The sequence below is a fragment of the Piliocolobus tephrosceles genome, chromosome 2 (genome assembly GCF_002776525.5).
Source record: "Piliocolobus tephrosceles isolate RC106 chromosome 2, ASM277652v3, whole genome shotgun sequence".
Classification (NCBI taxonomy): Eukaryota; Metazoa; Chordata; class Mammalia; order Primates; family Cercopithecidae; genus Piliocolobus; species Piliocolobus tephrosceles.
This window is the reverse complement of record NC_045435.1, coordinates 84,181,272-84,208,712: the sequence shown is the minus strand read 5'-3', so window position 1 is coordinate 84,208,712 and position 27,441 is coordinate 84,181,272. Positions and strand designations below refer to the sequence as shown.

Here is a 27,441-nt window from a genome sequence, read left to right as displayed (position 1 = left end):
CCCTCCCTGGCCTGACCTCCCACACCTCAGGGTGTCCCACAGTTGTTCCGAGCACCCTTTACACAGACCCTCTTTCTGTTGTGTTCTGAGCCCACCAGGATGCCTGTCCCACTGCTCCCTGGTTGATGCTGCCTCTTGCCTCCCAGGCCCACTTTCAGTCATGTTGCCTCAGTAGGGTCAGGTGGGGTCAGGTGTGCATCTGGTCCTGGCAGTGTGCCCGGGGTCTGGGAGATGCCTGACACAGACCACCATGGGGACCTGCCTGGTGTGTGAGGGGCAGTTGTCAGAGAAAGAAGGATATGGCCTGGGCACAAGAGCAACTCACAGGTCTACACTGAGTTCAGCTCTTGAATCCTTCTAAAAGCAAATAGCTGGCAGTCAATGTGGACCTATGTCTGTGTACAGGGGTTGGGGGGCGGCTCTGGAGCAAAATACACAGTTCCCATCAGATGTCCCCAGGCCTCCAGGGACCTCAAAATGCCCTCACCCCAGTCTGGTCAGCGAACTCCAGGAATCTCCTGGCTTGGGGTCCTCCTCAGGGCTCCAGGGAGAGCCACGTTATCAGCTGAGGACCCAGCGGTTCCTGCATCCCACCCAGCACTGCCCCTGCCCCACAGCCTGCCCACATCGCCCACTTACAGGATGTGCAGCCCCTCCCTGCAGCCCTGCAGCCCTTTCTCCAGGCCTGGGGACTGGCAGCCAGCCCACTCATGTGGTTCGTCTTGGCACCAGGCAATGACCATGATGTTCGAGGTACAAGACCTGGCGGTGGCTTCACCAGCTACGGTCTCCCGCTGTGGCATGGTGTACCTGGAGCCCAGCATCCTGGGGCTCATGCCTTTCATCGAGTGCTGGCTGAAAAAGCTGCCCCCCTTGCTGAAGCCCTACGAGGAGCCTTTCAAGGCCCTCTTTGTCAGCTTCCTGGAGGTGAGTGAGGCCATGGGTATGCCTGACCCGGCAGGGCAGCAGGGCACTGTGGCTGCCAGCCATGAGAACCGGGTGCCTGCTCCCTGCAGGAATCCATCTCCTTCGTTCGGTCCTCAGTGAAGGAGGTGATCGCCTCAACCAACTGCAACCTGACCATGAGCCTCCTCAAGTTGCTGGACTGCTTCTTCAAGCCCTTTCTGCCTAGAGAGGTACTGGCCCCTCTCCCCACACTGCTCTCCTTGCTCTCTGGGGTCTGAAAGAGAAAATTGGATTGGTGCAACATGGATCACGATTGGCTGCAGAGAAACAAAGCTGTGTGGCAGAGGTCAAGACATGCCCCTGCTCCACTTCCTCAGGCCGCTTGATACTGTTCCTGTCTCAGCCTGATACTGTTCCCTTCATCCCCAGGGCCTCAGGAAAATACCCTCTGAAAAGCTGAGTCGTGTCGCAGAGTTGATTGAGCCCTGGTTCATCTTCTCCCTGATCTGGAGTGTGGGTGCCACTGGGGACAGCAGTGGCCGCGCCACCTTTAGCCACTGGCTAAGGCTCAAGATGGAGAACGAACAGGTGAGAGCCGGCAGCCCCCAGGGACCAGGAGCCTCAGCCCTACCGGGCCTCACAGTCTGCTTCTCCTCCTGGTTCCTGGCAGCTGACTCTGCTCTTCCCAGAAGAGGGGCTGGTGTTCGATTACAGGCTAGAGGACGCGGGCATCAGTGGCACCAATGACAATGAGGATGAAGAGGAGGAATACAAGCAGGTGGCCACAGGCCCTCCCCAGAGACTGCACAGGGAGGGTGGCTGCTGTTCCCGCAATGAATTATGGCCACACAGGGAGCGGTCACATTGACGGCCACCAGGTCTCGGGCGGGGGTTATTTACATCATCCCATGAATCCTCATGGCCCTGTAGAGTGGTTACTGTTGTGCTTGTTTTCAAGATGTGGCAGAACTGTACTTGAACCTAGGGCTGGGCTGAGAGGGGAGACGTTCCAGTACCCCCCTTTCCAGTCATACGCACTGCCTCTTCCACATTGATGCGGAGACCAGGGACTGACTACCTCAGTTCCACTTAAAAGCCCCATTTTCCCCGAGACTGAGCTCCCCAGGGGTGGGGGGCAAGCTCTTGAAGCCTGCTTTAGTGTCCTCATCACTGCTATCAGCTAGCAAGGGCTCCAGGAGCCCACCCTCATCCCAAGGTCAAGACCCCAGCCCAGGAGGACAGAGGTGGAAAGGTGTCTGCAGAGACCTGTCCATTACTGTGCAGGGTCCTGCCGGGGGCTCCCAGGGTGCATTTGGGTCTAACAGTTAGGACTGTGCCCAGTGGGATGCATTGGTTTGGCCGGCTATAGTGATCCCCCCATCAGGGGACGTCTGCAAGCTGGGTCAGGGCTGCTGTGAGTGAAGGGATTTGTGCAGGCAGGGACGGTGATGGGAAGGCTAGACCCAGTGGCCTCTCAGCTTCCAGCTGATACCAGCACCCATGGTTCTGGCCCCCACATTTCTTGGGTAGCCTGAAACTAAACAGCAAACACCTTTGCATTCTGGGCTGTTCAATTCTCGGAGCGTCTCCTTTCTGCAGAGACTCAGGGCCTGGCAGTCCTTAGGGAGCCCCCAACCTGGGCAGGGAGAGCCCTCCTATGCAGTTGTGCTTGGTCCCCATTCTTGGCTGTTTGTGCTGGGAGTTACCCTCCCCATGCAGAAAGCAGGGCACAGGACTTTCCGTTTCTGCCGGAAGCAACCCTGCACCTGGACCCTCTTGCCAAAGCCCAGCCGTGCAGCTCCTGGCCCTTCTGCACTTGGCCATGGGGCTGCAGCCAGGAGTGGGGCAGGAAGGGGTTCCAGGCCCACCGCCGAGCCACCTGTGATTCCAGGTTGCCTGGGTGAAGTGGATGGACTCCTCAGCTCCATTCACCATGGTACCAGACACCAACTACTGCAACATCATTGTGCCCACCGTGGACACCGTGCAGATGTCCCATTTGCTGGACATGCTGCTCACCAACAAGAAGCCCGTGAGCACCCCCAGGCCCTGCCTCCACCGTCCCCAAGGCCTACACTGGGGTTTGACCAGCCTCCCACACTGATGCAGGGGCAGCTCCTCCTGTGCACCAGGCCCACTGCGCGCTCCTTCTGTACCATCCCCGCTCTGCCAGGTGCTGTGCATTGGGCCGACAGGCACGGGGAAGACACTCACCATCTCTGACAAGCTCCTTAAGAACCTGGCACTGGAGTACGTCAGCCACTTCCTCACCTTCTCAGCCCGCACTTCAGCCAACCAGACCCAGGACGTCATTGACAGCAAACTGGACAAGAGGCAAGGCACCCCTCCCTCCTCCCTCACCCCTGCGTCCCCCCAGTCTGGCCGACCCAGCTGCTGTCCCACCTCTCCACCAAATTATGCTCCTGGATTTGCCAGAAACCTCCCAGGGGGAGCTGGCAGCCCCCCAAGGGGCCCAGGGTTCCCTCACAGACTGCTCCAGAGCCTTCCCTCTATCAAAAATTCTTACAAAGCTGGTCAGCGGGTGGGTGCTCGCCCTGGCTGGGCCCTTGGACAGGGCCCTGGGTCTGTCTGTGAGAAGCCTATTGGCCATCTGCCTGCGAGGTGAGACTCACTTTGAGGAAGCTCAGACTCAAGTCAGCCTGTCCCAGCTGTCCCAGGACACTCAGAACAAGGATGAGGGTGGGTCAAGACATCTAGCAATTTGGAGGAGGCTGAAATTTAGCAAGGGCTTCCCAAAGGCAGAGCTGCCACCCCGTCGCCCCTGGATTCTCAGAGGACCTGGTGCCTGTGGGTGCTGGGCTCACACAGCCTCTCCCCTCAGGCGGAAGGGTGTGTTTGGACCACCTCTGGGGCTCAACTTTATCTTCTTCATCGATGACCTGAACATGCCGGCCCCGGAGACCTATGGCGCACAGCCACCCATCGAGCTGTTGCGCCAGTGGATGGACCATGGCGGCTGGTACGACCGCAAGATCATCGGTGAGTGTGGCTGGCCTGGCTCGCAGGGCAAGGGCTGGGAGTGCTGTGCAAGGGCACAGGAGGCGCGGCACTGAAGGCCTACAGTACTTTAAGGCACCCACAAAACTATTGTAATTTATCTTAAAATTAAAGGGGGGCCGGGCCGGGGGAGGGGCGGAGAGACACCGCCACCATGGCTGCCACAGTCTCTGGGGGTCTGAAAAAGGTGAAGCGAGAGCAAGCGAACGACTCAGTCCCCAGGCGGCGGCAGGGGCGGCGGTGGCCCGCTCCAGCGATGCGGAATAAAAACAAGAAGGAGAAAGAATCACCAAAAGCAGGGAAGAGTGGAAAAAATTCAAAAGAAGGACAAGACGTAGTAGAATCAGAGCAAATTTCCGTCAGGAAAAACACCCTTGTTGCTGTCCCGTCTACAGTGTCTGCTAAAATAAAAGTACCCGTCTCTCAGCCCATAGTGAAGAAAGACAAATGGCACAATTCTTCAACGTTTAGTGCAAGCAATAATAGAGAACTTCAAAAACTACCATCCTTAAAAGATGTTCCTCCTGCTGATCAAGAGAAGCTTTTTATCCAGAAGTTATGTCAGTGTTGCATCCTCTTTTGACTTTGTTTCTGATCCGCTAAGTGACCTAAAGTGGAAGGAAGTAAAACGAGCTGCTTGAAGTGAGATGGTAGAATATATCACCCATAATCGGAATGTGATCACAGAGCCTATTTACCCAGTAGTCCATATGTTTGCAGTTAACACGTTTCGAACATTACCGCCTTCCTCCAATCCTACGGGAGCAAAATTTGACCCAGAGGAAGACGAACCGACGTTAGAAGCAGCCTGGCCTGATCTACACTTGTTTATGAATTTTTCTTAGGATTTTTAGAGTCTCCAGCTTTCCAACCTAATATAGCAAAGAAATACATTGCTCAGAAGTTTGTATTGCAGCTTTTAGAGCTCTTTGACAGTGAAGATCCTCGGGAGAAAGATTTTCTTAAAACCACCCTTCACAGAATCTATGGGAAATTCCTAGGCTTGAGAGCTTACATCAGAAAACAGATAATATATTTTATAGGTTTATTTATGAAACAGAGCATCATAATGGCATAGCAGAGTTACTGGAAATATTGGGAAGTATAATTAATGGATTTGCCTTACCACTAAAAGAACAACACAAGATTTTCTTTTCTTTTCTTTTTTTTTTTTTTTTTGAGACAGAGTCTCTCGCTCTGTTGCCCAGGCTGGAGTGCAGTGGCCGGATCTCAGTTCACTGCAAGCTCCGCCTCCTGGGTTTACGCCATTCTCCTGCCTCAGCCTCCCGAGTAGCCGGGACTACAGGCGCCCGCCACCATGCCCAGCTAGTTTTTTTGTATTTTTTTTTAGTAGAGATGGGGTTTCACCATGTTAGCCAGGATGGTTTTGATCTCCTGACCTCGTGATCCGCCCGTCTCGGCCTCCCAAAGTGCTGGGATTACAGGCTTGAGCCACCACGCCCGGCCAAGATTCTCTTATTGAAGGTGTTACTACCTTTGCACAAAGTGAAATCTCTGAGTGTCTACCACCCCCAGCTGGCATACTGTATAGTGCAGTTTTTGGAAAAGGACAACACCCTCGCGGAACCTGTTGTGATGGCACTTCTCAAATACTGGCCAAAGACTCACAGTCCAAAAGAAGTAATGTTCTTAAATGAATTAGAAGCGATTTTAGATGTCATTGAACCATCAGAATTTGTGAAGACTATGGAGCCCCTCTTCCAGCAGTTGGCCAAATGTGTCTCCAGCCCACACTTCCAGGTGGCAGAGCGAGCTCTCTATTACTGGAATACATCATGAGTTTAATCAGTGACAACGCCGCAAAGATTCTGCCCATCATGTTTCCTTCCTTGTACCGCAACTCAAAGACCCATTGCAACAAGATAATACATGGCTTGATATACAATGCCCTGAAGGTGTTCATGGAGACGAACCAAAAGCTATTTGATGACTGTACACAACAGTTCAAAGCAGAAGAACTAAAAGAGAAGCTAAAAATGAAAGTACAGGAAGAAGCATGGGTTAAAATAGAAAATCTAGCCAAAGCCAGTCCCCAGGTACTAAAAAAGAGAGTGACATGAAAATGTCCAGGGTTACTTGAATGTTTTTATAAGATTGGAGTGTGTCTTCACCATGGGAGGGGGGGGCTCAATTTCACTAACGTTGTATACGAAAATGTCTGCAATAAAAAAGTACTTTTAAACTTTGTAAAAAAAATTAAAGGGGAGGAGGATGAATTTTTAGGGCAAAGAAAAATTTTCATGTGTAATATTGATGTATTTGTCTTTATTCCAATACTGTTCTAAAGTATAATTTTGAATTTTTGTATGGCGAAGGGGCCACAAAGGTCATAATGCAGCCCTGGCCAGGGCCCTTCCTGACTTCCTGCCCCTACTCCAGGCGCCTTCAAGAACCTAGTGGACATCAACTTCGTCTGTGCCATGGGCCCCCCAGGTGGAGGCAGGAACACCATCACCCCACGGCTGATGCGTCACTTCAACTACCTGTCTTTCGCTGAGATGGACGAGGTCAGCAAGAAACGCATCTTCTCTACCATCCTGGGCAACTGGATGAGTGAGTATTGGTGGGGGTGAGCATGGACAAAGGCAGAAGCCCAGGCCAGGGAGGCCACACCAAGGACAGCTGGGTGGCCACCAGAAAGGGAGGAGTGGTCAAACCATGACTGCAACCCCGGCTTTACCTCTCACTCAGCTGTGTGACCTTTGGCAGCTCATGAATCTCTCTGAGCCTGTTTCTTCATCTGTACCTACCATTCCAGGTTGTGAGGGTTAAATATGATAGTGCATGTAGAGCACCTAGCGTGAAGCCTGGCACGTGGTGATTGCTGGATGTATGATACACATAGATATGCACTCACTCACATACATACATATGTATACATTAGTACTTGCCCAGAAACTCTGGGGGAGGCATGTTACTTTTGTAAATCAGGAGAAGCCACAAGATAGGATGGATGGAGTGTCTCTGAGCATTTATGGAGTTTGGGGAAAAGCTTACCCCAAGATGCTGTTTCCCCTACCATCTCACCTGGCCAGGGTGAGCAGCAGGATGTCCACCTAACCCCGAGCCCCGTGTCTCTCCCTCCATCCTCTAGATGGACTTCTTGGAGAGAAAAGCTACCGGGAGCCTGTGCGTAAGTGTGGGCCTGGGTGGAGGCCCAGGAGGGCCTGGGTGGGAAGGGGGCACTGGTTCCAGGAGGAGCTCTGGGCTCTGTTTGGATATGTTGAGACTGGTACCAGGCACCATGGTGAACCATCCTCAGGTTCATGCGGGGACCTTGGGCCACTGGGTGCCAGAGCAAAGGTTGACACAGGCACTGGCTGCCCCACAGGCTCATTCACCCATTCTTAGAGTCAGCCAGCCCTTCCATGCCTACGTTAGTGTCCAGCTGATGATAGATGCAAATTAAATGCAAAATGAATGCATGAATAAGGGAATCCAACAAACTCCCACCCTATGCGAAGAATCAGAACTCCAGGGAGCAGGTGTGCACAGGAAAGCCGGGATGTCTGCAGGGCAGACATTGTGATGAATCTGCCCGTCGTCGCGGCAAGGCAGCTGACCACTGCAGTCCCTGTCCTTGCCCAGGCCTGCCTCCTCCCCCTGCCTTCAGCTGAAAGAGGCTGTCGGGAGACAGCTGCCTTTTGGGTCTGCACCCACCTGCTTACCTGCGCCCTGCCTTCCCTCCTGTGGCTGAGAACGGACTGCTGCTCCACGGCAAAGCCCAGCCTCCTCCTGGGCCTGCCTGGGAATGCGGCTCCCCTCTTCCCCACCAACACCAGTGCTCCCTTCGCCATTGGGTGGCCTTCCACAAACAAGCCCCATTCTCCATCTTAACCACCAAATGCAAAACAGCCTCTCTGGGCCCCCTTCCCACCTGCCCCAGCCCATCACTCTACCTCTCTGCTCACCTTGATAGCAAAACTCCTGCAAAGCATTGCCTCTTCCCCCTGCACCCACCCTCCCCTCCCACTTTCCTGTGAATGCCCGCCTCACCCTCTAAGAGTGCTGTTGTCACTAGTGGCCTTCTGTGGCCAGACCAGCGGTCAGCCCTTGTCCTCGCCTTCCCGGGCGTCAGTAGTGCTGGCCGGCAGACATCCCCTTCCTGCCGCAGGCTTCTCTCAGGCCTCTCCCATCTCTGGCTGCCCATTCTCAGATGGACTGGGCTTGGTCTCCAGCCTCTTCTCCCTCCAACCACACTCTCCTCCCTCTTCTCCCTCCAACCACACTCTCCTCAGACAGTCCCATCCCGCCTCTGACGGGGAAATCCATCTTGGTGCTGGCAACTCCCAAGTCTACATCCTCAGCCCAGACCTCTCCCCTGAACACCTGGCTCCGCATCTCCCCTGGGATGTCCACAGGGTATCTCAGGCCGAACCTGTCTAGAGCCAAACTCCCAAGTGCCCTGGTCCCCGCACTCTTCTCATCTCAGGCTTTGGCAGCTCCATCCTTCCAGGTGCTCCAGACAAGATGGAGTCTTGGCACCATCCTCCATGCCCCCTTCCCTCACCCCACAGCTCACCTGTCAGGAGTTCCCATAGGTTCTCCCTTAAGAATCCATCCCGATCGGCCACTGCTCACCACCCTGTCCTCGCCCACCTGGCCAGTGCTGCAGCCCTGCCATGGTCTCCTGGCAGCTGCCTTCTCCTGCCTAAGGTCTATCTTCTGCTTAAGGGCACAGGGACCCATGAAATCATTACATCAGGTCACATTCCTCCTCTCTTACCCATCGCACCCAGGCAAGAGCCCGGGTCCTGACAATGGTAGGGAAAGCCATCCTCAGTTCGCCCCACCTTGTCCTCTGATCTCACCGCCTCCTGCTCACCCCCTCATTGCTGGTCCTTAACATGCCAGGCCTGCTCCCACCTCTAGGCCTTTGCCCTTGCTTTCCCCTCTGCCTGGGACAATTTTTCTCCAGTTATGTGCGAGTTTGCATCTCACTTCTTTGCTTGACATCCCCTTCCTCAGTGAGGCCTCCCCCAGCGTTGCTGTAAAGTCGCCCCCAAGCCCAACTCTGGCCATCCCCAGGCCCCTCTCCTGCCGCGGGGCTGCCCGTAGCCCTTGACACCTGTTTGCTGTCTTTGTTACTTGCTAATCCACTCGTTGTCAGCCTCCCGACAAGAATGTCAGCTTGAGAGTGAGGAGTATGTCTGTTTGGGTCACTCTGTGACCAGTGCCTGTGTCAGCAGACAAGCCCCTCTCCTGCCCTTTCTTTCCATTTTTTCTACTTCTCACCAAGTTTCCACTGACAGAATTTGAGTTCCCAGCACAGAATTGGATAGTTTTCAAAGAACAGGCTGATACGTGTGTGAGTGGTAAAAATGCAGGTTGAGGAGTGGGCAGCCCTGAAGTGGGTGGTGAGCCCTCAAGGTCGGGGGTGTGCTCCAGGCCTCCCCACGCCCACCCTTAGGCATCTTGAGGCCTATGTGGACCATGAGACCCTCCCCACATGTGGCTCAGAGATGGAATGTTCAGGTCTGGGCACAGCCCCCATAGGACAAGGCAGTAACGGCCCCGCCCAGCACTGACCCCACAAGCGCCCCCAATTCCATGATGAGTCCCAGTGCTCCGACAGGCCATGTCGGCATAAAGATATAGGGGGGTGCAGAGCAGGAGATTCTTCACCTCCCCCACACTAGGGACATCCGAGACGGAGCCAAAGGGTACGCTGAATCCAAGCCTGAAGGCTGGGGAAGGGCCTTAGTGGGGGGCACAGCAAAGGCAAGGATGTCAGGACCTGCAGAGGCAGCAGAGGGAGCTCCTGGCATGTGACCCAGGCCACTCTCCTATTCCCCCAGCCGGGGCCCCCCACATTGCCCACTTCACGGAGCCCCTTGTGGAAGCCACCATCATGGTGTATGCCACCATCACCTCCCAGCTGCTGCCCACTCCAGCCAAGTCCCACTACACCTTCAACCTGAGGGACCTCTCCAAGGTCTTCCAAGGCATGCTCATGGCTGATCCAGCCAAGGTCGAGGTGAGGAGCGGGCAGGCACCCTCCCCAATGCCCACACTGCTCTCCCCATCCTCCCCAGCCCCACCAATCTCAGGCCTTCCTGCCCAAACAGGCCCTGAGTGGGGCTTCCTGGAACATGGGGATGCCAGGCCCCCCAGAGCCTAGCCTTGGTGCAGCTGAGCCCAGTCTTGTGGGTTGAACCCACACCTGGAATGGTGGCTGAGACAGGGATCACATGAGAGAGCCAGGGCAAGACGAGGGAGAAAGAGGGCTTCTGGTGTGGGCCCTGCATGTGAGAACACTTGAGGGACAGTGAGCAGGGTGCCCTCTGGGAACCAAAAACCCCCAGGTGGAAGGAGGGGGAAATGTAGCAGGGAGCCAGGTGTCAGGAGCACTGGCAGGGATGGGGCCAGGCGCTGGACACGGTGGGGGGGCAGCATGGAACTTAAATTTGTTCTAATGAAGAGCTGTGTGGGTGGGCGGGGGACAGACCTGCACTTTGGAATGGGACTGAGCGGCCAGTGCATGTGTAGCCCAGGCTAAGGAGATGGGGTGAGCAGGACAGAAGCTGGCCCTGGCCTTGTAGCCATGTTTATAGCCAACAAAGTCTACAGAAAAGGCTGGGAGCTTCTGGAGGGCAGTTCTGCCACCCAGGGAGATGCAGGGAAGCTGGGACAGAGGTGGCAGCAGAGATGGAGAGAGGGGCAGGCTCAGAGATTTGTGGGTCATGTCGGTGTGGCTTGGTGGGTGGTTAGATGTGGGGTGTTGGGAAGGTGTTAGGAGAATCAAGCATCCCTCGCAGGCTTGGGGTTAGGGGAGCCACAGGGGGCTAAATGGTGGAAGTGAGGTGCTTGTGACAAGCTAGCAGAGCCAGACACCCAGGAGGCATGTGGCCAGCTGAACTCAGAGCTGAGGCATGAGGAGGCCCAGGCAGCACTGTGCAGTCCGCCGCATCCTCAGCCAGCCAGCAGTCGAACTTGCCAGCAGCCCCTGCACACTGTGCCTGGGCTGTGCTAGGAGAACCAGGCTCCAGTCAGGGCCCCAGGAACTGGGGTCCACCCTCCCTCGCCTGGTGCTTTGAGAGATAGCTGAGGGCTCGGGGACCAAGGACAGGCACCGATGCTGGGGCTACCACAGGACCAAGTGCAGCTGCTGCGACTATGGTATCATGAGAACTGCCGCGTGTTCCGGGACCGACTGGTGAATGAGGAGGACCGCAGCTGGTTCGACCAGCTCCTCAAGCGCTGCATGGAGCAGTGGGAGGTGACCTTCAACAAGGTGTGCCCCTTCCAGCCCATTCTTTACGGGGACTTCATGTCACCAGGCTCCGATGTCAAGTCCTACGAGCTCATCACCAGTGAGAGTAAGGTGAGGGGTCCAGGCAGGCACCCTACTCCTGGTGGGGTCCTCTTCAGTCTGCCTCCCTGGGACCCAGGCCCCCTGCAGTCACCACTCACAGACCACCACAGTGTAACCAGGGGGCCAGGATGTGGGGTAAGAAGGCCAGCTCCAGGAGACTCCCGGCATGCCCTCGCTTTCTCTGGGTACCGTTTTCTTCGCTTATCTCTGAGAACCAGCCTGTGGTCCAGCTGAGATGGGCCTAGACATAGGGGCAATCATCCCTCCACAGAGGGCTGGGTTGGGGGGCCTGAGGCCATGGTTCTCAGTCAGCACCCCAGGGAGGAAGGGAAGAGGCCTCATTTGGTGGTCCCAGAGCTGCATGGCTGAAGCAGGCCTCCTGACAGTTTCTCTCCATACGCACCCTTTCCTAATTCCCAGAGCTCCCGCCAGGGTCCCAGGGTCAGCACACCCTGGTGAGCCCCAGAAGGAGCAGGCAGGGCTCTGAGTCACCTCTCAGGCCTCCATGTGTCCCTGGGTCAGGCCTCATGCAGGGGGGCCTGGCTTCTTAAGGCCCAGCATCCCCACCATGCACAGGAGAAGCAGGGTACGCTGTGGCAGGTGAGCTCCCCGTCAGGGAGGGCCCCAGTACCTAGTGCTCTGACCAGCTGAGCCCATGGCTGGAGTCACCCCAAAAGTGGCAGAAAACAAGTTCCTACAAGGGACTGCCCCCAAGCCATCCCTAGATTGGACTGGTTGAGATTCCAAAGAAAGAAGCATTAAATTCCAGGGTAATCAGTCCAGAGCATTTATTAGGGGAACTCACTTACCGGGGAGAGCAGAGATGTTCTAGCTCAGTATGTACCATACCTCATGTCTGCAATGAGGGAGTCATATGAGTTATGGAGTTCACATGAGGACTGAAGGAATTTGGGTGGGCTGGGGCTAGCTTCTATGTGTTTAGCAATATGCTTGATCCCTCAGTGGGTTTTGTTTTTGTTTTTGTTTGTGTGTGTGTGTGTGTAACTGAGTCTTGCTCCATCACCCAGGCTGGAGGGCAGTGGCACAAACTTGGCTTACTGCAGCCTCCACCTCATGGGCTCTATCAGTTGTCCCACCTCAGCCTCCCGAGTAGCTGGGACCGCAGGCACGCACCAACATGCCCAGTTAATTTTTATATATATATTTTTTGGTAGAGGCAGAGTTTTGCCATGTTGCCCAGGGTGGTCTTGAACTCCTGTGCTCAAGTGATCCTCCTGCTTTGGCTTCCCACAGTGCTGGGATTATAGGTGTGAGCCACCACACTAGGCCAATCCCTCAGTGTTTAGAGCAACAACCTAAGCAAGTTTATCAGTGTCTGGAAATGTTCAGCTTGGGCTCGAGCCTGCAGGGGAAACATGCAGCTGGCCAGGTCACAGGGTGGTCAAGGCACCCGTGCTTCTCGGTCAGGACAGAGAAGAAAGCAGGTGGGTGCGGGGAAGCGGGGAGACCTCACAGTAAGAGAAGCCCCGCCTTCCCCATCCTCGCCTTGGTGCGCAGATGATGCAGGTGATCGAGGAGTACATAGAGGACTACAACCAGATCAACACGGCCAAGCTGAAGCTGGTCCTCTTCATGGACGCCATGAGCCACATCTGCCGCATCAGCCGCACCCTGCGCCAGGCGCTGGGCAATGCACTCCTGCTGGGAGTGGGTGGCAGTGGCCGCAGCTCCCTCACACGGCTCGCCTCGCACATGTGAGGGCCTCCGAGGCGTGCTGGGCAGTGGGTGGCTGGGGCTGGCTGATGGGTTTAGCCCATGCTTTTGTACAGTGGTAGAGGCCTCAGGCAGCCCTGAAGCAGACCCGCACAGCCCACAGGCTTCTGGAAAGACTAGTAGCTTCTGGAAAGACTAGTAGCTTCTGGAAAGACTAGCAGCTTCTGGAAAGACTAGGGCTGCAAGGAGAGGCAGCAGCAGTGCCCTGTGGTGCTATGGGGAGGGACGTGTAGAGCAGGCATCCCAGAGGGATTACTAGGGGAGGTGGCCAGGGCTGCTCTTAGAATCAGAGCTGGGAGGATGGAAGGAAAGGGCGTTTGGACCGAGGGAACAGCTTAGGCAAAGGTCTGGAGGCAAAAAAGCAGGTTCAGGGCCTGAAGGGTCTACAAGTCTGCTCAGGATGGGAGCAGAACTCCAGGTGGTCGGGGTAGGGTGTGGCCACCCACCACCTTTCAGCGCCTGGCCCCAAGCCCCTAGCATGCTTCAACCCAAACTTCTGCCTCCAGGGCCGAGTACGAGTGCTTCCAGATTGAACTATCCAAGAACTACGGCATGTCCGAGTGGCGCGAGGATGTCAAGAAGGTCCTGCTCAAGGCGGGCCTTCAGAACCTACCCGTCACCTTCCTGTTCTCAGACACCCAGGTGCCACTGCCACAGCAGAGGGCAGGGCTCGGGGGGCTGGACACAACCCCATCTGAGCATAGCATCCCAGAAAGTGGTCAGTCCTTCATGCCCAGCTCACTGTCAGTCAGGGCAGATCTCAGAAGAAACCGCCAGGACCAGGCGGGGCCACAGATGGGCAAGTTGAGAGCATGAGACCAAACCCAACCTCTCAGAGCTAAGGTGGGGCATAGATCATCACTCATGCCCCAAGGGTAAAGAAAGCCCTGGTAGCATAGCACCCCACTCACTGGCCAATGGCATTCCACCTCAAGGACCACAGGGCTTGTCCCCAAAGTGCTGGGGACCCATGGCTTCCCTGTTCCCTCTTGGAGTGACATGAGGCTTCTCCCTAGATCTCTGAGAGGTTGTCTAGGGTCACAAGACAGAACAGGCTTCCATCTGGCTGGTGGTCAGGGTTGGGCCCAGGGGCCCAGGCTGAAGCCCCCGAAAGTGCCCCACCCTGGACAAAGGCCCCTCTGCTCGCAGCCCTGTCCTAACCCCAGAACTCCCTTCAAGGCAGCCACTGTGTGAGTCAGGAAAGGGAGGATGCCATCTAACACAAGCCAGGCCCAGGCTGTATGAGATGGGCAAGGACCTATCTCTGCCCGTGGCCATGGTTTCCTCTTGTGAGTAAACTGAGGCAGGGAGAGGGGTGAAGAGGAAGATGCCAAATCCCCCACTGAGGACCCAGGGTCCTGCCACAACCCAGTGGTTTTCACAGCTTCTGTACAGGGGCAGATCCTAGACTATGAATACAGGCTAGTCTCTCATGAGGTCACTTGTGTGACTCTGGGCTTCTCTGAGCCTTAGTGGTACAGTCTGTCAAATGGAGCTGTTGTGAAGGTCCAACAAGACTATGGTCATGAAGTCCAACTTGCAGGGGCTTAGCTCCCCAACCCTTCACTCCTCCCCAGATCAAGAACGAATCCTTCCTGGAGGATATCAACAACGTCCTAAACTCCGGTGACATTCCCAACCTCTATACCGTGGACGAGCAGGACCAGATCGTCAGCACCATGCGGCCCTATGTCCAGGAGCAGGGCCTGCAGCCCACCAAGGCCAACCTCATGGCTGCTTACACTGGGCGTGTGCGCAATAACATCCACATGGTGCTGTGCATGAGGTAGAGGCAGCTGTCGCCGGGCTGCGCCAGGGCAGCGGAGCTGGGTGTGTACAGGGGTTGGCCCTGGCGACACTGGACGCCTCGTGCTGGAGCCTGAGATGAGGAGACGCAGCCCTGGGCCTGGCCATCACGTCGTTGGGCCCAGGCTGTTGTGCTGCTGTGTCCTGGCTGCCATGCCACAGGGCTGTGCAAGGGCCCTGGGTCCTGGGCTCCTGGGGGCACTGGTCAGTGTCTCTGGACCTCATTTGGATTTCTGGCTTTCCAGCCCCATCGGAGAGGTCTTCCGAGCTCGTCTGAGGCAGTTTCCTTCCCTGGTCAACTGCTGTACCATCGACTGGTTTAACGAGTGGCCGGCAGAGGCCCTGAAGTCTGTAGCCACCATGTTCATCAATGAGATCCCAGAACTGGAATCCTCCCAGGAAGAAATCCAAGGACTGGTGGGTGTCTTGGTGAAGCTCAGGCCCTTGGGGAGAAGTGTTTAGTTTGAGGCATGGGCTCAGGGTCACCAAGGTCTGGGTGAGATTCCCAGGCCCACCACAGAGGGTCAGCTTTTGGTCAGGCTGTGTTTCCTGTCTAAGCCTCCGTTTCCTCATCTGTAAATGGGCAGTGCCACAGGTCATCACAATGATTAGAGTGCTGGGAACACAGCTGCATGGGTACTGTTTCCCTTATTTCCTGAGGGCTTCATGGTGCTTTCTTCCAAGAACCCCCTGATAGAACTCCAGAGACCACAGATGGGGATGTAGATTTGCCTGGTTCAACCTGAGACAGTGACAGTCCCAACAGTTCCCTACCCAGCTGTGCTGAGGCCATGGGCCCTCTCTCCCCCTAGATCCAGTATCTGAGGGGGCAACCCCTCAGGGCTCTCAGACACAGGCAGGTCATGGGGGCTGTGACAAGACCACTGGGCCAAGAGCTGGGAGAAACCTAGGTCCAAGTTCAAAGCCAGCCCTGCCCTTGATAGCTATGTGAATTTGAACGAACCTCTGGACTTCCCTGGGCCTGGGGTTTTTCATCTGCACAAAAGGTGACCTCGACCTGGAGGTCGTGAGGCTCACAGAGTGAGTGTGAGAGGCATGGAGGTTCCTGCTGTGGTTCCCTCCTCGGCCCAGGCTGCAGTGGCTGTGGGCACCCAGTCCCTGTCTTTCTTGGGGCCTCTACCAGACCGGCATCCATGGTCTCACTCCCCCAGATCCAGGTCTGTGTGTACATCCACCAGTCAGTGTCCAAGAAGTGCATCGAGTACCTGGCAGAGCTGACCCGCCACAACTATGTGACCCCCAAGAGCTACTTGGAGCTGCTTCATATTTTCTCCATCCTCATCGGGCAGAAGAAACTGGAGCTGAAAACTGCCAAGAACCGCATGAAGAGCGGCCTCGACAAGGTGGGCCCAGGCGAGTCCCCGTGGACAAGGCCAGCTGCCTGCAGGCTACCCGCTCACTCAGCCCTAACTCCAGGGTGACACCACGCTCGGCCTTTCAAACTGCAGCCCACATTGTTGAAGTGGGTGGTTTCCCCCCTCGTCAAAAGCACAAAAGTTGCCAGTCAAGGGCCAGGCCAGAGCAGGGCACCCCACAGATACTTGGGGGACTGATGCCCTTCCTCTGGGGTTGTCTGGGCAACTTGAGGGCCACTGAAGCTGCCGGCCACAGCCTTTCTCTCATGAATAAGGGCGGCCCAGCAGGCCCTGTGCTCTCTCTGTCCCCTGCCACACCTGTTTTCCTCTGTGTGCCCCGACCCCCAGCTGCTGCGCACTTCTGAGGACGTAGCCAAGATGCAGGAGGACCTGGAGAGTATGCACCCCCTGCTGGAGGAGGCTGCCAAGGACACCATGCTCACCATGGAGCAGATCAAGGTTGGGGTGCTCCTGAGCCCCTCCCTGATGCCTGACTCTGAGGCAGCTCAGCACCCCCACACAGGCACAGGCTTGCTAGCTGCCTGGCCCCCACAAGTCATCTGGCCTCCTTGTGCCCCAGCTTCCTCAATCAGTAGCCATCCATTTAGTCATGGAATGTTTGCCCGGTAGCTCTTCTGTGCTAGGCGCTGCACTGGGCAGGGGGTCAGTGAGGAGCAAGGCAGAGGAATCCGAACGATTCCAATAACCACAACCCGGAGTCTGCCCAGCACAGGGCCCTGCGTTGGAGGGCCCGATCCTCACAGCAGACCTTGCAGTTTGTATATTCCTTATGACAGCTTTCTGGAAGGGATAGTCGAGTATCCTGCTCAGCAAAGTCAGTGCATTGCAAAATTTCCCAGCAGATAGAAGCTGGAAGAAAGGCAGGAGGAGGGTCTTTCTCTGTCTTGCGTGAAGGTGCCTGCAGGCTTAGGGGGCCCTGCCTGTGGGGCACTGATATCCAAACTTGTAAGGCCCCCAGCCACATGCCAGGCCCATGGTGAGCACTCAGGAGGTGGAAGGGGCTCCTGATATTCCCAGGCCTCTCTGGCCTATCACAGCTGGAGGGTCCTTGGAGGACAGGGCACCCCAACGCTCATTTCCTTCCATCTGGGGAGACTGAGATGCAGAGAAGAGAAGAGGGAGGAGGACAGCCCTGTGCCTCCCATCCCCAGGTGGATACGGCCATCGCTGAGGAGACCCGGAATTCAGTGCAGACAGAGGAGATCAAAGCCAACGAGAAGGCCAAGAAGGCACAAGCTATTGCCGATGATGCTCAGAAGGACCTGGACGAGGCGTTGCCGGCCCTGGACGCGGCACTGGCCAGCCTGCGCAACCTCAACAAGAACGACGTGACTGAGGTGGGCAGCAGGGCATCTCCTGGCATTCCCTCTCATATGCTTCTGTCCTCGCGCCCTCCCTCTGCACATCCCCTGGGACCCAGCTGCCTGCCCCGCCCTCCTCGTTCCAGCCCCCAGGGCCCAGGTAGGAGTATGGGTACCTGGGTTGAGGAGCAGGAGGAACTGTGGGCTGAGGCCAACCTCGGTGGATCTCTGGATCTGCCCGTGTCCTGTGGTAGTAGGGACTTGGTTGGTAAGGCCAACCTTTCTGTCAGGGTCCCCGCCCAGGGGTGCCCACTGGGTCTGAGTCTTCCCCACTTGGTGGCTGGGCCTGCAGGTACGTGCCATGCAGCGGCCACCCCCAGGCGTGAAGCTGGTCATAGAAGCTGTGTGCATCATGAAAGGCATCAAGCCCAAGAAGGTGCCTGGAGAAAAGCCAGGCACCAAGGTGGATGACTACTGGGAGCCTGGCAAGGGGCTGCTGCAGGACCCGGGCCGCTTCCTCGAGAGCCTCTTCAAGTTTGACAAGGTAAGCATGTCAGGCACCCTGGCCAGCCAGCGAGTGAGGACAAGGCCTGCCCAGCAGGACAGTGAAGCTGGAGAGGAGCCTGCCCCACCACAGCATCTGCATGTGCAGTGGCCTCTGTCCCATCTCTCTCTGTCCACCTCCCCACCACCAGCACCACACAAGGGCCCGAGGGCCACGTAGATGGCTGGAACCAGAGCCTGGCCCCAAGGAGTTCTCAGCCTGAGGGTGACAGACCCACCCACAGAAAGGTATTGAGGAAATTGGGACCTGGACAGGCTCCTGTGCCCCATAGGAAGTCACTCATGGTCATTCCAAGTCTCCACAGCCTGGGGATTCTCTTTCATGCCCTTTCTTCCCAGCAACCCCCAGGCCTTGGCCAAGACCTTCACCATCTGCCCAGTCATTCCCTCTCTCCCACAGCCTCAGCACCTGGGGCCCAGCTTCCCTGTCTGTCTCTGAGTTTCTCTGTCCATCTGGGGCCATCAGTATCCTTGGACATGTGCTCTCTCGGGGGCTGTGCCATGGTTAAGTAGCCTGGAGCTCATAGCCCCTTAGCTCTGCAGCCCAGAAATTAGCTAGGAGGTAGCTGCCTGTCCCACACAGGCCACCATCCACTGTGTGTCAGTATCAGGCCCTCGGCACATCCCACACCCATTTCAGCAGCATCTGGACCCCTTATGGGCTATCCCATCCCTCCTTCTCCTCTTCCATCAGACAGGAAACTAGAGGCCCCACAGGCCTAATCAAGTGCCTCTGAGAGAAGCGCCCAAGTCAGGAGTGCTCAAGGCTGGTGCTTAGGCTCCCCTGGGCCCACGCTCTGACCTCTGGGGGCTCGTGAACAATGCAAATACCTGGGCCTATTACGAATTACAGGGCGGGACTCTCCCGGGGTGGGACAAGAACCCCAGGGGATGGCGTCGGCTCCTGAGGTTGAACATGAGCCTGGTGGGTCTCAGAACCACTCACTCATCCCAATACCTGCTGATGGGCTTGCTTTCAGAAAGTAGCCCTTGCCTTTAAATGAGCTTTTAAGTGGGGTCTTGTGTGTTATGGGCTCTTGAGACTGCCGCAGTATACCAAGGAAGACCTCCCTAATCATATGATCTAAAATCCTGGGGACCAAAGATTCCTTTCTGGCTAGCCTTTCTGGGGTGTGTTGTTCCTTAAGGAGAAAGAATCTATACTGAGGCCTGCACAGGGCATAAAAGCCAGGGCGTCCCTCGGCAGGCCCCACCTCCCAGCAGAGCCCTTCCCCTGTCACCTTTGAGAAGCAGCCTCTTGAGGCCCAGACTTCCCACCTCAGGACAACATTGGGGACGTGGTAATCAAAGCCATCCAGCCGTACATCGATAATGAAGAGTTCCAGCCAGCCGCCATTGCCAAGGTGTCCAAGGCTTGCACCTCCATCTGCCAGTGGGTGCGCGCCATGCACAAGTACCACTTCGTGGCCAAGGCCGTGGAGCCCAAGCGGGTGAGAGCTGAGTGGAGTTGGTGGGGGTATGCTCCCCTCCCCGGGGTACTTGGCGAGCTAACCCTGCGCCCTTCACCCCACAGCAAGCCCTGCGGGAGGCCCAGGACGACCTGGGGGTGACACAGCAGATCCTGGATGAGGCAAAACAGCGCCTTCGTGAGGTGGAGGACGGCATCGCCACAATGCAGGCTAAGTACCGGGAATGCATTACCAAGAAGGTGGAGCTGGAGCTGAAGTGTGAGCAGTGTGAGCAGCGGCTGGGCCGCGCTGGCAAGGTGTGCACCCTTCTCCTGCAAGGCCTGCGGACAGGCCTGGCCCAGACAGGGGCCAGAAGGGACCAGGGCGAGGGTGGGTCTTGGGGTGGCTGTCCACACCCCCTCCCTGGCAACCCCAGGTGCTATAGCGAGTAGGGTCAGCCCCAGGCCCCTAGCCCAGCCTCCCAGAGCCCACCCCACGGGGCTGCCCCTCCAGCTCATCAACGGGCTGTCGGATGAGAAGGTGCGCTGGCAGGAGACGGTGGAGAACCTGCAGTACACGCTCAACAACATCTCTGGCGATGTCCTGGTGGCCGCTGGCTTTGTGGCCTACCTGGGCCCCTTCACGGTAAGAAGTCCCCACCTGTGTCTCTGACCAGCCTCGCCTTCCCAAAGAGACCCTTCCTCCTTGAGGCCTCGCCTCCATGACAGACAGCCTGCAGGTGGCTCTCCTCTCACTCAGTCATTCAACAAGCACTTAGCAGGCTCCCTCTCTGAGCCAGGCACTGTAAGGCACTGGGGATACAGCAGTGTACAAAACAGCCAGAAAAGCCACCTAGTGGGAACATAGAAGAGCTCACACTTCTGCACCTGCTGCGTGCCAGGCACTGTTCTAAACATGCCATCTGTGTCCCATTTAATCCTCATAGCCGCCATTACAGGCGGGCATAGTTAGCATTTCACAGATGAAGGGCTGAGGTTTGCGGAGGCCAAGAAAGTCACCCAAAGTGGGAATAGAATGCAGGTATCTGGCTCCATGTCTGAGCTCAGGTCTCTGTAACTGCCAAGCACTGTGGCTTAGTGGGAGTTGGGAGGTCTCTGTGGGTGTCGTGGTGGAGTGGTCCTGAGTCTGGCATCTCCCCAGGGCCAGTACCGCACAGTGCTCTACGACAGCTGGGTCAAGCAGCTCAGGAGCCACAACGTCCCACACACCTCCGAGCCCACGCTAATCGGGACGCTGGGGAACCCTGTGAAGATCCACTCGTGGCAGGTGCCCACCCCAGGGGCAGGAGTGCCCAGGCAGGGCCTGTGGTGTGGTCCAGGCTGGGCCAGGAGCCTTCTGCCTCCTTCCTACCCTGCTTTCCAGGGCCTGGCTCGGAGCTGCCTCTGCTGAACCCTCCTGTCCAGCAAGAGGGTGGTGGGTAGGAGAGGAGGAGAAAGCTGGACTGAGTGTGGCACAGCTAAATGTGGGGAGAGGGATTAGGGGTACTTTTAAGAGTGTGATGGGCCGGGCATGGTGGCTCACGCTTGTAATCCCAGCATTTTGGGAGGCCAAGGTGGGTGGATCACCTGAGGTGAGGAGTTCGAGACCAGCTTGGCCAATACGGTGAAAACCTGTCTCTACTAAAAATACAAAAATTAGCCAGGTGTGGGGGCATGAGCCTGTAATCCCAGCTACTCGGGAGGCTGAGGCAGGAAAATTGGCTTGAACCCAAGAGGTGGAGGTTGCAGTGAGCAGAGATTGTGCCACTTCACTCCAACCTGAGCGACAGAGCGAGACCGTCTCAAAAAAAAAAAAAAAAAAAAAGGATTGGGTGGAGGTTGAGAAGCAGTGTCCACAGTAGGATTTAGAAGGGTTGTCTGGTCAGATGCAGTGTAATCCCAGCACTTTGGGAGGCCAAGGCAGGTGGATTGCTTGAGCCCAGAAGTTCGAGGCTAATCTGGGCAACATGGCAAAATCCCGTCTCTCCTAAAAATTCAAAAATTAGCCAGGCATGGTGGTACATGCCTGTAGTCCCAGCTACTCGGGAGACTGAGACGGGAGGATCACCTGAACCCAGGAGGTGGAGGCTCCAGTGAGCCAAGATCTTGCCATTGCCAAAAAAGAAAAGAAAAGAAAAGAAGAGAAAAGGTTTCCTAAAGGAAGTGTCTGGGCAAGACTCCGAAGGGCAGGGAGAGTTGGCAAAGAGAGGGAACCAGGAGGCCATAGGCAGAGGCCAGGCATGGGCAGAGGTCAGGAGGGTCAGTGGGGTATGGGCTCCATAAAGATGGTCTCACCAAGCTAGCACTCAGTAGGCAAGAGGACAGGAAGGCACAGCGAAGGAGGGCCTTTCTGTCTGTGATTTCTCTGTCCATCTGGGGCCATCAGTGTCCTTGGGCCCATGCTCTCTCTGGGGCTGTGCCATGGTCAGGTATCCAGCCCAGGAGCGGGGGAGAGGCAGGAGTCCTGGGGGCGAGGCCTTGCCCACGTCGTTACCTGCCCGCAACCTCCAAGGGGATGCGGTAAGGAGAGGGAAGTCCATAGCCAAAGCACGAGGCCGGGAGATGCTGATGCCCCCAGTGACCCTGCTTGCAGGAAAGCCCTGACCCAGTCCAGTGCCTGGCTCTCCACAGATCGCTGGCCTCCCCAACGACACACTTTCAGTGGAGAACGGGGTCATCAACCAGTTTTCCCAGCGCTGGACCCACTTCATTGACCCTCAGAGCCAGGCCAACAAATGGATCAAGAACATGGTGAGCCCACCCAGCAGGTACCACCGCCCCACCCCAGCCAGGCATAGCAAGGGTAGTGGTGAGCAGCAGAGCCTCAGGCTGGCTGTCAGTCCCTTCAACCTCTTCTTTCACCCTTTCCTTACAGGAGAAGGACAATGGGCTGGACGTGTTCAAGTTGAGTGACCGTGACTTCCTGCGCAGCATGGAGAACGCCATCCGCTTTGGCAAGCCATGTCTCCTGGAGAACGTGGGCGAGGAGCTGGACCCGGCCCTGGAGCCCGTGCTGCTCAAGCAGGTGGGTCTGCAGTGGTGATGGCAGGGTGGCTGTAGGCCTGGACAGGGCAGTCCCCTCCCCCTGCCCCACTGGTGATGCTCAGGCCACAGTACCCACCAGTCCCACCTGCCACAGACGTACAAGCAGCAGGGAAACACGGTGCTGAAGCTGGGGGACACGGTGATCCCCTACCATGAGGACTTCAGGATGTACATCACCACCAAGCTGCCCAACCCACACTACACGCCCGAGATCTCTACCAAACTCACCCTTATCAACTTCACCCTGTCGCCCAGGTAAGCCCCCACCCCTGGGAACCCCCAAGCATCAGCTCTGCCTCTGCCTGCCCAGCTGCCCCTCTCCCACCCCCAGGTCGGGAGTCAGTGGGACTTTCCCCCACCCAAAATCTCCACCAGTTTCCCCCCAGGCACTCACATTCCAAGCCTTTCTAGCCCTTCCACCAGCTCCTCCTACCCACCACTGTTTCCACCTAAGAACCTTCATCCCCACCTCATCAGATCCCTGTCCAAGGTCCCCAGCCTCCATGTCTAGCACCAGCCTCACCTCTTCCAGGGACCCCTTCTCTCCTGCTGAGCCCTCACCAGGCCCTGTGCCCTCATCCTCAGAGGTGCCCCAGATCCCTGAGTCGGGCACACTCTGGCTCCCTGAACCCAAATACCCTGCTTCTTACCCTTGCTGCCAGGAGCCCAGGCACTGTGGTTTTCACGGGCCGTCCACACACAGCCCACAGCCCACAGCCCACAGCCCACAGCCCACAGGCCTGCTTTGTGCTAAGGCCTCCATTTCAGTGATCAGTGTGAACCTCTCCACAAAGCAGGGGGCAAAAACACCCTGAAGACTTGCCCTGGGTATCACAGCCCCCTCCTGCCAAGGAGGTGTTGTCCTGAGACCCCAGCCATTCACACATCCAACTGCTCAGCCCCTTCTAGGATTACAGGCTTTCCCCCAAGGTCTCACTGAGAACTGGTCTCTTTGAAGGCAGGCTCTGCACTAGCCCTGAAGCCTGAGATGGAGGCTAGGCCTCCTAGGACAACACTGGCAAGGATGCTAGGCTCTTGGAGCCCTAGAAGCACAGGTGGATAGGTGAGCAGGTTCACGGCTGGCCCTCTGGGGCCCACCAGGTAGTACAGACTTGGTGTCCCCTCCCCCCGGCAGTGGCCTAGAGGACCAGCTACTGGGCCAGGTAGTGGCAGAGGAGCGACCCGACCTGGAGGAGGCCAAGAACCAGCTAATTATCAGTAATGCCAAGATGCGCCAGGAGCTGAAGGACATTGAGGACCAGATCCTGTACCGGCTCAGCTCCTCCGAGGGCAACCCTGTAGATGACATGGAACTCATCAAGGTGCTGGAAGCCTCCAAGATGAAAGCTGCTGAGATCCAGGTCAGCTGCTGCCTGCCCCCCCACCTGCCCCAGGTGTGCCCCGGGCCTGCCCCCCACTTCTCCCTGTCTGCCCTAGGCCTGCCCCCCAAACCCTCTGCCTTCTGCTCTTTGACCCCTCCCCCCACCCACTGCACCCACAGGCCAAGGTCAGGATTGCAGAGCAGACGGAGAAGGACATCGACCTGACACGCATGGAGTACATACCTGTGGCTGTCCGCACCCAGATCCTCTTCTTCTGTGTGTCTGACCTGGCCAACGTGGACCCCATGTACCAGTACTCCCTCGAGTGGTTTCTCAACATCTTCCTCTCGGGCATTGCCAATTCAGAGAGAGCAGGTAGCACCAGCATGCCAGGCTCCCACCCTGCACAGATATGACCCATGTGGACACATTTCCACTGTGGGGCACACACAGACTCACAACTGTGTTCACTGGCATACACTCTCCTCTTAGACTCACAATACATAAGAATGCACACAGCACTCCTACCCTCCTCAGAGCCCCTTCACTGGGAACACCAAGTGCCCAAGGGGAGGCCCAGGCTGCCCCTACGGCTGCTGGGGAGACTGGCTAGGCTGGGCTGGACCCCGGGGCTCTTCCTTCCTCTCACCTCTCCACGCTGCCATCACTTCTCCACTCCACAGACAACCTGAAGAAGCGCATCTCCAACATCAACCGCTACCTGACCTACAGCCTCTACAGCAACGTCTGCCGCAGTCTCTTTGAGAAGCACAAGCTGATGTTTGCCTTCCTGCTGTGTGTTCGCATCATGATGAACGAAGGCAAAATCAACCAGGTGCTGGCAGAGATGCCAAGGACAGACTGCCTGAGGGGTGGCCCTGTGGCAGGGCCTGAGAATAGGCTGGAAGGAAAGGGAAAGCCAGGCATGAGGGCACCACAAGAGCAAAGGGGCAGAGGAAACACAATTCCTTGATTAAAAACATCCGGGGCTGGGCACGGTGACTCACACCTGCAATCCCAGCACTTTGGGAGACTAAGGCAGGTGGATCACTTGAGGCCAGGAGTTCAAGACCACCCTGGTCTCTACTAAAAATACAAAAATTAGCTGGGTGTGGTGGTACATGCCTGTAATCCCAGCTACTCAGGAGGCTGAGGCAGGAGGATCGCTTGAACCCAGAAGGTGGAGGTTGCAGTGGGCTGAGATCGTGCCACTATACTCCAGCCTGGAAGACAGAGCAAGACTCTGTCTCAAAATAAATACATAAATAAAAACAGCCGGAAGACCCTGGGTTCATTGTGCTCCAACCAATGGCTCAAGGTTCAAGAAGGCCAATGCTGTGAGCACAGGCCTTCTCGAGCCTTGAGTGTGCTGGTGAGCACGAAGACTGTCACCAGGGACGGACTGTCCTGAGCCTCCCACACCTGCTTGGCCAGGAACTCACACTCTCATGAAGCCCCACGCATTTCGTGGTTCTGTGGAAAGCCCGGCCGAGACAGTGAGAGTGACAGCCACCACTGCCAGAGCCCTAACTGCGTGCCTGGCACAGGACTCTGGCCTGGGAAACAGTCAACCTTCTGATTCTTTCTACTCCCAAATGAGAAGGCAGAGGCCCAGAGAAGTCACATCTCTTGCCCTAAGGGCACACAGTCAGGAAAAGGCAGGGTGGGAACACTAACCCAGACCTGTTTGACTACCGCCCCCAAGGGAGACTCAGTTTATTCAGGTGAGGGTGGTTGGAGAGACACTACTGGGTGGGGGTGCCCAGAGCAGGAGGAGCTGGCCAGGGCCTGGGCATGAGCCTCCTCCTGTCCCCTGCCAGAGTGAGTGGCGCTACCTCCTGTCCGGGGGCTCTATCCAGATCATGACTGAGAATCCAGCACCAGACTGGCTGTCAGACCGGGCCTGGCGAGACGTCCTAGCACTCTCGAACCTGCCAACCTTTTCCTCCTTCTCTTCCGACTTCGTGAAGCACCTCTCAGAATTCCGGGTCATCTTCGACAGCCTTGAGCCCCACCGGTTAGCTGGGCCCCAGAATATGGCAGGATGAGCCTATCGAGGGGACGAGTCCCTAGGAAAGGCTTGTCTGAGAGCCTTCTCTAAGGGGCCACCCAGGGTTGCCCGGCAGCTGTGGCCACATCTCTGTGTCCCCAGTGCTGTATCCCTGGGATAGCCCACTCTCCCCAGCTGTACAGCCAGCCGAATCCCTGGGGCCACCAACCTCCTTCCAATAGGCTGGCTCTCAGGGAGGTGTGGGCCACTGTTGCAGGGAGCCTTTGCCCGGCATCTGGGACAAGTACCTAGACCAGTTCCAGAAGCTGCTAGTCCTCCGCTGCCTGCGCAGGGATAAGGTTACCAACGCCATGCAGGACTTTGTGGCCACCAACCTGGAGCCACGCTTCATTGAGCCCCAGGCAAGTGCTGGCACCCTGGCAGGACTGGCACCTTGAGCTCGTCCCCGCCCTGGGTCCTAGGGCCCTGGCTGCATCTGGATAGACTACTTGGCCAGGCCAGGACCCCTGCTTGCTCCCTAAAGGCTCTGAGAGGTTCCAGCCCCCACCAGGAAGCCACTGGGGATCACTCTGAGAACCCCAGATCCCCCTCCCTTGCCCTGATCTCTTTGCAGCCCCAGGTGGTCTCAGCATCTCCCCCTGCCCTTGCAGACAGCCAACCTGTCAGTGGTGTTCAAAGACTCGAACTCCACCACGCCCCTCATCTTTGTGCTGTCACCTGGCACAGACCCTGCTGCCGACCTCTACAAGTTTGCCGAAGAAATGAAGTTCTCCAAAAAGCTCTCTGCCATCTCCCTGGGCCAGGGGCAGGTCGGGGCTAGGCAGGGAGGAAGGGAGTGGGCTGGAGGGTGGGCTAACTGCCCCCCTGCTCAGTGCTCCTGCCCCTGCAGGGCCCTCGGGCAGAAGCCATGATGCGCAGTTCCATAGAGAGGGGCAAGTGGGTCTTCTTCCAGAACTGCCACCTGGCACCAAGCTGGATGCCAGCCCTAGAACGCCTCATTGAGCACATCAACCCTGACAAGGTGTGTTGCCCTGTCCATCACAGACCCACTGGGGCCTCCTCTGCATCCATCAGGGACTAATGAGGCAGAAATAAGAGAATCATGCAAAGCACTCTGCCGCATGGGCTCAGCAACTGACATGTGCCACACATTGACATCATTAATCCTCTCAATCCACCCCCACCCCCAGTTACCTGTACAAGTGGTGATGTGACTTGCCCAGGGACACCCAGCACACACTGTGACCTGGGACTTGCCAAAGCCCTTTTTTCTTTTTTTAGATGGAGTCTCACTCTGTCACCAGGGCTGGAGTGCAGTGGTGCGATCTCGGTTCACTGCAACCTCCACCTCCCGGGTTCAAGTGATTCTTCTGCCTCAGCCTCCTGAGTAGCTAGGATTACAGGCGCCCGCCACTACGTCCAACTAATTTTTTGTGTTTTTAGTGGAGACGGGGTTTCACCATGTTGGCCAGGCTGTTCTCGAACTCCTGACCTCGTGATTCGCCTGCCTTGGCCTCCCAAAGTGCTGGGATTACAGACGTGAGCCACTGCGCCCAGCCAAAAGCCCAATTCTTTTTTTTTTTTTTTTTTTTT

General features: G+C 56.8%; 1 protein-coding gene and 1 pseudogene across 1 annotated transcript in view; both read left to right on the top strand.

Annotated features, from left to right (window-relative positions):
• DNAH1 (dynein axonemal heavy chain 1) overlaps positions 1-27,441 on the top strand; it is an 87,578-nt gene that overhangs the window by 55,500 nt on the left and 4,637 nt on the right. The window contains exons 39-71 of the mRNA XM_023195578.2: positions 733-927; positions 1,017-1,136; positions 1,336-1,494; positions 1,577-1,684; positions 2,798-2,938; positions 3,080-3,240; positions 3,749-3,906; positions 6,325-6,498; positions 7,040-7,078; positions 9,744-9,922; positions 11,039-11,269; positions 12,779-12,975; positions 13,501-13,636; positions 14,572-14,780; positions 15,046-15,217; positions 15,973-16,164; positions 16,525-16,635; positions 17,349-17,534; positions 17,851-18,042; positions 19,346-19,513; positions 19,597-19,788; positions 19,985-20,116; positions 20,633-20,758; positions 22,102-22,221; positions 22,346-22,495; positions 22,610-22,770; positions 23,651-23,876; positions 24,017-24,212; positions 24,521-24,672; positions 25,658-25,854; positions 26,105-26,249; positions 26,499-26,657; positions 26,738-26,869. Coding sequence (XP_023051346.2) covers positions 733-927; positions 1,017-1,136; positions 1,336-1,494; positions 1,577-1,684; positions 2,798-2,938; positions 3,080-3,240; positions 3,749-3,906; positions 6,325-6,498; positions 7,040-7,078; positions 9,744-9,922; positions 11,039-11,269; positions 12,779-12,975; positions 13,501-13,636; positions 14,572-14,780; positions 15,046-15,217; positions 15,973-16,164; positions 16,525-16,635; positions 17,349-17,534; positions 17,851-18,042; positions 19,346-19,513; positions 19,597-19,788; positions 19,985-20,116; positions 20,633-20,758; positions 22,102-22,221; positions 22,346-22,495; positions 22,610-22,770; positions 23,651-23,876; positions 24,017-24,212; positions 24,521-24,672; positions 25,658-25,854; positions 26,105-26,249; positions 26,499-26,657; positions 26,738-26,869 — 5,316 coding nt within the window. The remainder of the gene's footprint in view (positions 1-732; positions 928-1,016; positions 1,137-1,335; positions 1,495-1,576; positions 1,685-2,797; positions 2,939-3,079; positions 3,241-3,748; positions 3,907-6,324; positions 6,499-7,039; positions 7,079-9,743; positions 9,923-11,038; positions 11,270-12,778; positions 12,976-13,500; positions 13,637-14,571; positions 14,781-15,045; positions 15,218-15,972; positions 16,165-16,524; positions 16,636-17,348; positions 17,535-17,850; positions 18,043-19,345; positions 19,514-19,596; positions 19,789-19,984; positions 20,117-20,632; positions 20,759-22,101; positions 22,222-22,345; positions 22,496-22,609; positions 22,771-23,650; positions 23,877-24,016; positions 24,213-24,520; positions 24,673-25,657; positions 25,855-26,104; positions 26,250-26,498; positions 26,658-26,737; positions 26,870-27,441) is intronic.
• LOC111528784 lies at positions 4,164-6,005 on the top strand (annotated as a pseudogene).